Source organism: Gymnoscopelus microlampas (genome assembly GCF_963454915.1).
Source record: "Gymnoscopelus microlampas genome assembly, chromosome: 8".
Taxonomy (NCBI): domain Eukaryota; kingdom Metazoa; phylum Chordata; class Actinopteri; order Myctophiformes; family Myctophidae; genus Gymnoscopelus; species Gymnoscopelus microlampas.
In genome coordinates, this window is record NC_139945.1 from 13,822,019 (window position 1) to 13,835,688 (window position 13,670).

The 13,670-nt window shown below is 44.6% G+C and overlaps 1 protein-coding gene across 1 annotated transcript in view; it reads right to left on the reverse strand.

The window, feature by feature from the left end:
• Nucleotides 1-13,670, reverse strand: part of tenm4 (teneurin transmembrane protein 4) — a 359,498-nt gene that overhangs the window by 70,372 nt on the left and 275,456 nt on the right. Inside the window, 1 exon segment of the mRNA XM_084064566.1 lies at nucleotides 4,426-4,661. Within this exon segment, the coding sequence (XP_083920692.1) occupies nucleotides 4,426-4,661 (236 nt within the window).

Sequence of the window (13,670 nt, forward strand, 5' to 3'; positions counted from 1 at the left end):
TCGGGTGCCAAACACGGTCTGAACCGTGTGTTTACATAGTGGCGGTTCCGAAGCTTCGGTGCCGAACACGGTCTGAACCGTGATTTCAGTCTTTTTGTTTTTTTTCGTTTTTCTCCGCGCGGGCGGGGCTAGAGCAGCTCTGGGAGCACCCATTGTAATCCTGCGAAGGAAGTGCCAGATCGCTCACCTGAAACACTTTTATTTTCCCCATCCGCTTCCTGTCTATTTCCTACTTTGAAACGCCTATATCTCCGAATCTGTTTCCTGTGGGGAAAAGCGGTCATGCGCGATGCGCGATCCCCCCCCCGTTGTAACCCGCGAGGGGAATGTTATGGTTCCAACCTGTAGCCAGGCTCATGGCAGAACATGAATCGATGCTTTTTTTTGCGTGGATTTGCTTGTAACGCACGCGGAAACGTGGAAACAGCAAAGCGCAGTCAATGGGGAGAATGCTGGCACCCACGGTAAGTTGTTATGAAAAAATGCTGGCACCCGATGTGTTAAAACGGTCTCAAACTACTTTTTTGAGGCACGGAATTTACTATTAAGATATCGTTTGGATAGAATTTAGTTGTTTAACTTCATATATGTGGTCAATTAATCATGACAGAGCCTATTTAAAAATATAAATTTAGAGAACCGGCAGGGGCGGGGAGTGACACGCATGTATCCCAATAAGGCAACCTATTTTGGGCATGGCCGTCTCAAAAGTCCCGTTGCGTTACATAGTCTGGAGGTGGTAAAAATGAACTGCTGATTGGCTGAAGGGGAAAAACGATCATTGGCTGAAGGGGTTGTCAGTCAACGGTATTACTCCCGCCCAACTCCAGCCCGCAGCCAATATTGCAGAATGGGCGATAATGCCAGACTCACTCCTGGAATCAAATGGAAATGAGATTTCCGGAGGGAGGGTTTACCAGGCTAGCGTGGAGCTTCAGTCTGACATTGGCTGCTGTGTCGGCGATTACAAGGGGGAGAGGATTAAAATTTCCCTAAACCAATCACAGGAGATCCACGGATCCGCCTACATCTGACGTCATCGCACAGCTAGCTTTAGCAGATATTTGCTGATTGGCTTGTCGTTATACCCGCCCCACCTCCGACTCTGATTTGACAGGTTTTTCTTCGACCGTGAAAAGCCATAGTCCATATTCACACGGCTGCCATTTTGTAATTTAACATTGCGTTGCTGTGGCAACTGGGGTGGCATTTCATTGACTTAATGGCAATATGGCCGCCGTGTGAATATGGTCTATAGGCTCACATTATGACACCAGACCAAGACCACTTAAACAAAAAATCATTTGAATTAATATCGCCCCGGCCCCGCCGAGAGCAAAATGTGCAACTATGTTCAACAGCTAACAAAAAACAAATCAACAGTTAACTATTTCTCACAACATTGCCCCACAAGACGGCTATATGCCAGAGTTCATTTGACATAGTTGTCATTTAATAATCTCCTGATAACGATCAGCGACAGCCAGAGTACTATGAATATAAAAGTTATGACACTTTCCTTTGACGCGAGGTCTTTGCAGACCGTCCCAAATGCCATGTTCTCACGGTGACTGACTGACTGTTAAAAAGGATTCTAATTAGAACTAAATACTCACTCAAACACCAGCATTTGGGACACAGCCGGTGTTCGTAGCCAAACAAGCACATCAGGTAACTGGCCTAATTAGGTTGTCTTCTTGGTGTGCTGATTGCTAATTAGCCAAATCAGCCGGTATACTGTGGCGCAGGGGGTTTAACATTTTGGTGCCTGAGGCACATTAATGGGCAAGTCAAAATCTCAAGGCACACCAGCTTTCGTAGCGAAAGCATCTGCCTGTTTTTGCAATTTTTTTAAGTGTTGTTCCAGGGAATTTATTAATAAATGAATGAATTAAAATCCAAATCTGCAACTATAATGACATGCCCAAAATACAGTAAAGAAGCCAGGCTGAAATTGGTTCAAAATAGTTTTTAGGGTTATAGAATGTGCCTCTGTATTGGGAAATGATTGCAAACATAGTACTGATATAGTAAATGAAACAAAATAAATTAAAAATAATTGTTATTTATTATAATAACTTTTTGTTATCATTTCCCTTGGTAGGGAACAAATAACATCTAGTTATTTGTTCTTATGAAAATATGGAGAATATGTTTCATTTTGCATGTGAATGTATTTTTATACATATTTGCATGGTTATGTTGTATAAACTGTGTTGTTTTGCATGTGATCGGGTTGTCCTGGTAGAGCTTTAGTCTGTTTGTATTTATTTGTGTTGTATTGTTTTTTGCATTGTATTGTCTGTATATTTGTGTTAATGGTCAACTTAAATGTGCAATCTTGGGCCCAATCATTGCCAACACACTATCCATCTGGCGCAGCATATTGAAACAGTTGTCTATTGACTGCAATTTTCATTCTCTCTCTCCCAATTGGCACAATAATGCTCTTCTTTCAGGATCTATACCATTTTCTTTCCCACAATGGTCAAAAAAAGGTGTTCATGTCTTAGGCGATATCTTTGATAATCAATGTCTCCGGCCTTTTCAGGACTTGAAGGAAGCTTATTCTCTTCCAGGCTCCTCATGGTTCTTTTATCTTAAGCTTCGCACTGCTCTAAGAACGTATGGGGTACCCTGGGATGCAGCTTTACCTCAACACCCATTGCTTCCATCAGTTGCAACTAAGATCAAACCAGTTTCCTTATTATATGACAAACTTATTTCTATTAATACAAAACCACTCTTAATCACAAATAGTTGGGAAAGGATATTCCAGGCTTTAAATTTCGATTGGAACTGGCCCTCTATTTGGAATATTATCTTCTCCTCGTCCAAAAATGCAGCTCACCAAATTATTCACTATGAATTCATACATAGATTTTACTTCACGCCCGAGCGTACAGTAGATTAAAATGTAAACTAGTGGACTCTGATCTATGTACTGTACCATTTGTTCTTCAGCTAAAGGAGACTATTTACATATGTTTTGGTATTGCCCCCCAATTAAATGTTTCTGGATTTGGATTAAGGAGATTGTTGCAGCTATTATTGGTAAACCTCTTCCCAGCTGCCCTGCCCTTTTTCTTATTGGTTATAACCCAAATACTTTGTTAACATTTCAGGATAAACACATATTACTAGCCGCCTCAACTGCCGCCAAGAAAACTATTATTAAAAACTGGGTTGAACCAACTATTAATTTGAAAATAAACGGGCTTAATTGTTTTTCGGATATTTCGGATATTTGTTTACTGGAGCGCTCAACTGCCAGAATGAACGGCGCCAGAGCTGACACGGTGGATAACTGGTCCAGAGCTCTGGATGCAGTTCAGTCGCTTGGCTAGTTTTAATCTATTGGGTTGTGGCCTTGTCCATTTCTCCCTTTCCCCGTACCTGTGGCTCCTGTACATTGTCCTGTACATTGTCCTGTACATTGTCCTGCACATTGTCCTGTACATTGTCCTGTACATTGTCCTGTGTTTGTCTTGTGTTGGTCTGTCCCTGTCTGTACCTGTCTTGTACTTGTCTGTGTTTTCTTTTTTTGCTTTTTGCTTTTTTTTTGTATGGATGTCCATATTGTATTGAATGTTTTGCTTGTTATGTTTTGTTTAATGCATGTATGCATGTCTCCATCTAATGCATGTATGCATGTTTATTGTTTGACTTGTCTCATTTATTTAGCTTTTTGTGAGTTTGTTTGTCTGACCGGGTTTTGTATGTATTTATTTATTTCATTTTATTTTGTATGTCTACATGTGTGTATGTGTATTATTATCAGTTTCTTTTTCCTTTCCCTTTTTTGTCGTGGTTTTCCCTGAGTATGGCCTCTTGTGTGCTTTGGTGATCTCACCTGTTTGTTTCACTTGAAAAATAAATAAAAAATTGATTAAACTTAACCCATTGAGACCTGAAGCCGATTCTACATGTCTCCTAAATCTCAACAGTTTTCTGAAAAACGTATGTTTCTATATCAGTGGTGCTCAAACTTTTTCATGTCAAGGACCCCCAAAATGATATGTATTTGGCCGCGGACCCCCATCAAAATATTTTGTTCCAGGGACCCCCAGAAGCAAAGATTTTAGTTAAAAATGTTCGCTTTAAAAATATATATATTCAAAGATTTGCACACATTTTCACACATTTTCAAAAATAGCAGATCTACAAGCTCATAGCGCGGCACTCGGTGCCGCGCTATGAGCTTGTATATCTGCTATTTTTGAATAGCCCAAAGAGTAAAATAATGCTTTTTAGCTCAAATCTAAAAATGACACAGTTCCAGGTCTTAATGGGTTAAATGTGTAATATTGACAACCCTACTAGTAGCTGCAAGTGTTGGGTTTCGGGAAATGAACCCCCCCCCCCTCCCTCTCTGTGTGACACACACATATATATATATATACCTGTCTATATAGCCATTCTTACCCTGAGCCGGCGTCCGTAGACGGTGACCTGCCCGCGCGCCTGCTCCTTCCTCTGCCTCCACTCCACCAGGTTGAGGCCGTTGTCGATGGCCAGCGTCACGTTCCTGCGGCTGACCGTGGGGTTGACGGTGCCGGCCAGCAGGTGGGGCTCCGTGTGCAGGGACACCTCCATGCCGTTGGCCAGCACCAGCCGCAGCGAGCCGTCCAGGCCGATGTAGTAGCTGTTCCGCACTTGATCTGATGATGACGATGACGACACACACACACACACACACACACACACACACACACACACACACACACACACACACACACACACACACACACACACACACACACACACACACACACACACACACACACACACACACGCGCACAAGTGTTAATTGTGACAGCAAATTCTGATTTAGTCTTTTGAATAACACACCATTTAGTCTTTAGTCCTATTTTAGTCTTTAGTCTTAGTCTAGTCCCAGTTAGCCTCGGAAACCCATGCCTTTTTTTTTGTTTCAAAAGAAAAAAAGTCTGAGGGAACCTTGCAGGAACGGTGGTTTCTAGACCTTGTTATCTCCTAACCAATCAGAGTGCAGAGGGGCGTCGCTCTAAATTTGGTGAGGTCAGCATGTTCCATGCATAGACTGTATAAATGAGATGGACAAAGCCACTCCGCTGCTTTCTACAGACCGAAAATGAAGCCGATTGTTCCAAGACTGTAGGTCCGCCATCTTTCAATATCGCGTCATGTCGCGTCATATCCTGCAGAGTGAGACCAGACCATTATTGGTTGGGTAGCTTGTCAATCAAGAGCGGGGGCGGGGAATGAATGCTATAGGTTGTGTAGCTTGTCAATCAAATCATCCCGCTATCCTAGAGAATAGCCTACTTTATCGTCAATTTTAAAATAAATAGGACCATAATTTAGCAAAACGCATATCCTGATGATTGAAAGGAGACTTTAAACTAGCGACTGGAAGCATATAGAATTTATGACAAATTTTATTACAGTAAGAAAATCTAGTCTAAAGTTTGTCATAAACCCATTCACTTTAAATAAAGTTAAAATAAATTCTTTCTGACACCGCAGGTCGGCGCAGGGTAAAACAGCGCCACTCTGGCCATTTATAAGCTTCCGTGTCGGCCTCATCGTAAATGTCTAAGACTTGCCCCTTGGTTCCATGCACAGGCCGGGGGGGGGGGGGGGGGGGGGGGGGGGGGCGGGGACATAGATTGGTGAAGCAATAGGAAGCGGCGCTGGTACCAAGCGCAAGGCTTTGGATCCGCCCTTGAAGACCTTCGATAGGGCTGGCTCCTACAGTCTAAGTCTTAGTAGACTACATTTCAAAAATCTTAGTCTTTTAGTCTTTTAGTCTTAGTAAACAAAATGAACACTGACGCACGCACGCACGCACGCACGCACGCACGCACGCACGCACGCACGCACGCACACACACCACACACACACACACACACACACAGGGTGAGGGGGCGCAAAACCTTGTATCTCCATATTTCAAAGAAACCGTTTTGGACATACAAGGTTTCCACCGACAGCGAGCGAGCGAGATGCAAGTGCTGATGCAGTACGGGGGGGGGGGGGGGGGGGGGGGGGGGGGGGGGGGGGGGGGGGGGGGGGGGGGGGGGGGGGGGGGGGGGGGGGGGGGGGGGTAAATCTAATATTCATCAACGAGACACGAACATAATGTGTTGTAAAATGGCCGCTCAGCAGAAAGGCGAGCGTTGAGCAGCAGTATTTAACCCATTAAGACCGGGAACGCATCTGTGTGTCATTTTGAGATTTCTTTGGGCTATTCAAAAATAGCAGATATACAAGCTGATAGCGCGGCACCGAGTGCCGCGCTATGAGCTTGTAGATCTGCTATTTTTTTTTTTAAACGTGATTTTTTGGGGGCAAATATTTGAATTTCTTTTGTTTTAAGCGGACATTTGTAACTCGAACCTTTGCTTCTGGGGTCCCTGGAACTAAATATTTTACAAAAATGTTCGTATAGAAAAAATACATTCCAAGATTTGCACACATTTTCACGATTTTTCAAAAATAGCAGATCAATGAGCTCGTAGATCTGCTATTTTTGAATAGCCCAAAGAACTCTTCAAATGACACAAACGATGCGTTCCCGGTCTTAAGGGTTAACTGAAACAGGGCGATAATGCGAGGCCTGTGACAACACGGATCAATATAATAGAGAGAGACGCTTTTCTTTTCACCGCCGCAGCCAGCGCCACCGACCGAAGTCAAGTTTTACAGCTGGTTCAACGGCCTGGAGCGTACACAGGGGCAATGAAGGCTGCTCGCCATGCCTGTGGCCACAGAGGAGACGGGGGGGATCACACACACACACACACACACACACACACACACACACACACACAAGCACGCACGCACGCACGCGCTAGTGCACATACACACACGCACGTATACTCTCAAGGGATGAATGTGAGCCTGTGTGTCACTGTGTCCTGAGGTGACTTCAGTGAGTGTTCCGGCTTCAGAGAAACCAGTGACTGATGTTTTCCACCCAGCATCTCTTATAATACTGTCCCCCATGGTCCCTGTCCGCGGACATCTCTAATACTGTACTATCCACCACACACTGGTATGTTACGCCAGTGGGTTCTCAACCAGTGTTGCCAGGTCTGCTTATTATAATTATAATATTATAATAATCCCCCCAACATTTTATTTGAAAATAGCAGATCTACAAGCTGACATGCGACGCGTTGTCAGCTTGTAGATGCGCTATTTTTAAATAGCAGATGCATTATGTTTAAAGTGCTCGTGTGGCCCCCATAGTCGCTTCTTTTGGGCTTGTTTTCCTAGACCTGGTTGCTCGTTTCTCTCACAGAATCTGGCAACGCTGTTCTCAACCCTTTTCGTTTCAAGGTCTATTATTTATGCTGCGTTTGAGCCACGGAACCACCGTTTACTGAGATTTAGACTTTGAATATTTTGCTATCGTTGGATAGGATTTTGTCCACAATTCCATGCTGTATTGATGTTGGTACCAATAGGAGATATAACAGGCAAACGTTGGTCAAAAATACCAATTCTTTAATTAAGTAATGCAGATGTTTAACGATAGTTCAACTCTTGAGAGCGTGAAATGAAACCAAATGGGCCCGTAAGGGTCCATTTGGTTTCATTTTACGCTCTCAAGAGTTAAAGATTTTCGGTTACCAACTCTCCATCATTTAGCTGGGGACCACCTGGAACCCCCTCAAGGACCGCTGGTGGTCCCCGGACCACTGGTTGAGAACCGCTGTCTTATACTAGTACATCCACCACACAACACGTCCCCGTGCTCCCTGTCCGCTGACAGGGACCACCAGGGCGGACATTATTTGGGGGTTGATAATTAACGGCTCATCAAACGGCACATTAATTAGCCGAAGAAATGAGAGGAGAAAAAAAAGGATCCTCGGGGTGCATGCAGTGGCTCATCTGCCAGTTAGCGGTGCGCCGCGCGCACACCGAACGCTCCTTGAGAGCGCGAGGATCCGGGTTAGAATCCAAATCCCATCTTCTCTCTCTCTCTCTCTCTCTCTCTCTCTCAGCCCTTGGTTTAATATCTTTCCACAATGACCTATCTCAAATAAAGCATAGAACGCCAAAAATAGCCAACAATAAAAAAATAAATAAAAAAACACTCTTTGTGGCTTGTCCGCCCGCGGCCACATGTAAACGAGTTGCGACGTTTGCACCAAAGCGTCTTCATTCCACACCGGGAACAAAACATTTTAACCCATTAAGACCTGGAACTGTGTCATTTTTAGATTTGAGCTAAAAAGCATTATTTTACACTTTGTGCTATTCAAAAATAGCAGATCTACAAGCTCATAGCGCGGCACCGAGTGCCGCGCTATGAGCTTGTAGATCTGCTATTTTTGAAAAATCGTGAAAATCTGTGCAAATCTTTGAATATATGTATTTTTAAAGCGAACATTTTTAACTCAAATCTTTGCTTCTGGGGGTCCCTGGAACAAAATATTTTGATGGGGGTCCTCGGCCAAATACATATAATTTTGGGGGTCCTTGACATGAAAAAGATTGAGCACCACTGATATAGAAACATACGTTTTTCAGAAAACTGTTGAGATTTAGGAGACATGTAGAATCGGCTTCAGGTCTCAATGGGTTAAACATGCTATAAGTTGACAGGACTCGACGCTCATTTGTCGTTTCTTTTTTCCGCCGACACGGGAAGGCGCCTGAGGACACGCGTGACAGCGCTGTCGAGGCGAGAGAGGGGGGGGGAGGGGAGGGCGGTGAGGGGCCAGAGGCCATGGAGGGCTGACCTTGCACTGGCCCGTAGCTCTCTCTCCATCATGACAGACGCTCCGGGGGGCCCGGGCCGGCCTGGAGGCCTCTCGGCGGGGTTAGAGCCCTGCCAAGAGCAGCGAAGCTTATTGTGGGGCTTCACACAGCAAGATGAAGCTGAAAATACTGCTGAATTGCTGGAGTTTACGCTAATGTATGCGTACCATTCTGGACAGAGGGGGGGGGGGCAGGGAGGGGAGCGGTGCCTCGCGCTGACGTCTAGAAAGGAGCACGACGCTCTCAGTCTGTGCTGCTGTAATATCATCGAAACGGAACAAAACAGCGAAGTGGTGCGGTAGGCAGGGTTGCCAGATCTGCTTATTATAATTTCCCTGCAAGATTTTATTTGAAAATAGCCGATCTACAAGCTCACAACACGTCGCATCGTGACGCGTTGTGAGCTTGTAGATCTGCTATTTTCAAATAGCTGATGTATATGTTAAAGTGCTCATGTTGCCCATAGTCGCTTCTTTTGGGCTGGTTTTGGGCTGGTTTTGGGCTGGTTTTCCTAGACCTGGTTGCTTGTTTCTCTCACAGCAACACTAGCGGTAGGAATGCCTAACGGGGCTTCGTACTGTAGGGCCGGGCAATTAACCGAAAACGTATCTAACCTACATGAGCAAGATTAAGTAGGTTATTGGTTCTAAATATGGGGTTAATCAAATAATGGACAAGCTTTTTCTTTTGTGCGTGTGCCTTTTTCTCCCTAATTTAGTCGTTTTTGCCAATTGATTCCTCCCCACACACATTTGTGTGTTTTGTCACTGCTGTTGTATCCTACTGATCTCTCAAGAACAGATCCAGCTGCGCTTGGATCTGTCGGGAGCCGTGTTGACAACCCCATGCACATTGGCTACAAGTGGGCGTGCCTTCAGATCAGGTAGCAGGCCACGCTTTACCCAATCGAATGTAGTGGGCGGGATTTACATGTGTGCGGCTCGCTTCCCACTGGAAACAAACCGAAACTCATTTAACAATAGCGTCCTCGGAGCAGACAAAACCACGGAAAGATATTCACATTTTAACTTGCTCTTTCATCATAGAAACAAGCGGGCTTATAACCAAAACCATCCATGTTCTCTGGGAGAAGTGGTGTTAGTGTTCCGTGTAGAAATATATTTGTGGGAACATAGTCGCACCACCGGAAGTGAAAGGCTGAAGGCAGACCAAAACCCCGGTTTCCTTGCGCACGGGTGCTACGTCCACTTCCTCCCAGAGCCAACTGAGAGAGTAAAAAACAGCAGGGGGCGCTGTTTTTCCTTTTCATTTGACGATGGGTTCCCAGATTGGTATCCTACTGACTCACCTGCCAGTGAGGAGCCCCCACCGGGAGGTCGTAGAGCCTTTGTCCCACTCCTCTAGCCCAACAGACCCACTACCTCCATGTGGTGGGCAGGGCAGGCACTTTACCATCGTGCCACCCCAGTGTTTTTTTTTCCTTTTCTTCTCTCTCCGGGTTCTGACTCTACCTCAATGTTTTCTCCTCACGAAAACTACAAAATGATGGAGCGCTCAAAAAAAGAAAAAAAAGGATTTCACCCAATTCTTTACACCTGTCCACCTGTGATGTGACAATAAAGCTGATTCTCCACCCATCATCCTGCTCTATTCACTAGACACGTTTTGAACGTCGGCGCTCCTCCGACCCCGGGGTTTGGGGACAGATTGAGGCACGGCAAAAAATCTTCACAGCCTGTTGAAGGTCGGCCAACGAAGGTCTTTAACCCATTAAGACCTGGAACTGTGTCATTTTTAGATTTGAGCTAAAAAGCAATATTTTACCCTTTTGGCTATTCAAAAATAGCAGATATACAAGCTCATAGCGCGGCACCGAGTGCCGCGCTACAAGCTTGTAGATCTGCTATTTTTGAAAAATCGTGAAAATGTGTGCAAATCTTTGAATACATATATTTTTAAAGCGAACATTTTTAACTCAAATCTTTGCTTCTGGGGGTCCCTGGAACAACATATTTTGATGGGGGTCCACGGACAAATACATATCATTTTGGGGGTCCTTGACGTGAAAAAGATTGAGCACCACTGATATAGAAACATACGTTTTTCAGAAAACTGTTGGGATTTAGGAGACATGTAGAATCGGCTTCAGGTCTCAATGGGTTAAAAAACGCAACAAATGGAACGACCTGCCAAAGCCGCCCACGTCAGCGTTGTATTGAGAGATCACCCTCGCTTGCGAGCTCACAAAGCAGACAATGGTGCATTAATTAACAGTAACAGCTCCTGGCACAGAGCCTCCTCTCTCAGCAGCAGATGTCCAGCACAAGGTCACATCGCTGAGGGGGGGGGCGGGGGGGGGGGAGACACGACCGGGCATCGGTTGTGGTGGGGCATCGGTTTCAGACGCACAGATCAATGTGGACGGGTAGGGGTGCACTTTGGAATCAAATTGCTGTGGTGGAAAGTAACTAAGTACATTTACTCAAGGGCTGTACTGTACTTAGGTACAATTTTGGGGTACTTTTACTTTACTTGAGTAGGCCTATGTCAATTTTTCTGTACTTTATACTTCTACTCCACCACATCTCAGAGGCAAGTATTGTACTTTTTTACTCCACTACAATTATTTGAAAACATTAGTCACAAGACGAAGTTACTTTGTAGATTCATATTATTACTACCAAAAACACCGAAGCCCTATTTTATACTTGGGCTATATGGAAAAATAGCCGATGTACAATTAGTAGAGTATCTCCACATTGTGGTATTGCTACGTTTAAGCAGCAAATCTGAGTACTGATTCCACCACCGTCAGTGTGTGTTTAGGTGGGGGAGAAAATCTTTACAATCTCCCTGAAATGAAATTGGGGCTGGAGAGTTCAAAGCCATCAAGCGGTAATCAATGAAGCAGTTGGTCAGGCACAAAACAGGATATCAAAATGCCAAAGTGTGCAAGACGAATCACATGCACTGGCACCAGGCCTGCGACCTCAGCCCGCCCTCGCTCTCCCCTCGCTCTGATTGGATTTCCAGAAAGCCGGGGGATCTCCTATGGGCCGGCGAAAACACTGGGTGCTTTATGAATTAAGTTTTACGACAGCAAATCAATACGTGCGTTTTCATATTGGGCGAGTGGGGAAGGCACGCCACACTCAGACAGATTTTCTGCAACAAACGGAGCGACAAATCCCACTACAGACGCCGGTCGCAGTGTTATTAACCCATTAAGACCTGGAACTGTGTCATTTTTAGATTTGAGCTAAAAAGCATTATTTTACACTTTGGGCTATTCAAAAATAGCAGATCTACAAGCTCATAGCGCGGCACCGAGTGCCGCGCTACGAGCTTGTAGATCTGCTATTTTTGAAAAATCGTGAAAATGTGTTCAAATCTTTGAATATATATATTTTTAAAGCGAACATTTTTAACTCAAATCTTTGCTTCTGGGGGTCCCTGGAACAACATATTTTGATGGGGGTCCGCGGCCAAATACATATCATTTTGGGGGTCCTTGACATGAAAAAGATTGAACACCACTGATATAGAAACATAAGTTTTTCAGAAAACTGTTGAGATTTAGGAGACGTGTAGAATCGGCTTCAGGTCTCAATGGGTTAATAACCTGAGATGTGAAGTGACAGCCGCTCATCACACATACGCATACTGTGAAACGTCACGCCACGTCTCGCCACGTCCCCATGCGTGAACACACGCGAAAGGCACATGGCAGATGAAAGGATTGATTTGTGGAGTCAAAGTTCATGAACAATTCATGTGTGTAACCTCGCTCCCAACCTTATCTCATCCCATGAGGAGGAAAGCCTGGGGAAAAATAGAACAGCCTATAGCAGTGGTTCACAAACTTTTTTGTGTCAAGGACCCCCAAATTGATATGTATTTGGCCGCGGACCCACATCTGAAAAGGTTTTGCCAGAGACCCCCAGAAGAGAAGATTTATGTAAAAGATATATCAAAAATATTTAAGGATATTCAAAAATAGCAGAGCTAGTATATCTGCTATTTTTTTATTAGCCAACTTAAGTGGTTAAAATGCTATAACCTACTTTAATGGGGACCCCCTCAAGGACCCCTGGGGGTCCCCGTACCCCACTTTGAGAACCACTGGTCTATAGGGTGGGACTTTTGTTGTACCTACTTCCCCAGGAAGCGATATTTTTTTCCCGGCCAATCACAACATGGTTTTTATGCCCTGGAACCGTAAACAGATCAGCTAACACAGGAATGCTGTCCCGAGCCTTCCCTAAAAGACCCTGGATGACGCTCCACACGTCCCAGACTCTTCTCCCTCCTAGCTCCCAAACTGTGGAATAAACTTCCCATTGCAGTCAGAACTGCAGACTCCCTCCCAATTTGCTGTAATCTCAAGACTCCCCTCTTCAGACTCCATGTCACCCATAGCCCTGTACCACGTCTTGTCGTCGCCTTCTTTCGATTGATGCCAGCGACTGATAAGACAAGATAAGGCTACGCAAACATGATCACTTTTCATGTTTGTTTTATTTCTAGATTTTGTTTTCTCGAACCACAAACGTTTATAATGTGATTTACAGATGTGCCACTTCAAAACTTCACACGTTACTGTTCTTTCCCTGAAAGTGCCCTGAAAATGCATTTTTTTCCTCCCTGTTCTGCCCTTAAAAATTCACTGTTTTGCCCCTGAAAAGAAGTTGTCACAACACACCCCCGTTTTTCCCTTCAACAGACATCCATATACATGAGAACAAAAGAATGTGTGTTGAAGAAGGTGTCAGACTCATTATGAGGCGAAAGGTGATTTGAAGAGGTCCTTGACCAGTTGCTCAAATTAATTAGCATCATAAAAGCAGTGATCATCAAAATAATTCAGCATTTTAAATGCCCTTCTTTGTCCCTCTTATTGCCCTGGGAATCCCCTGAAAATGTACTGTCTTGGCGATGGCAGGACATTTGAA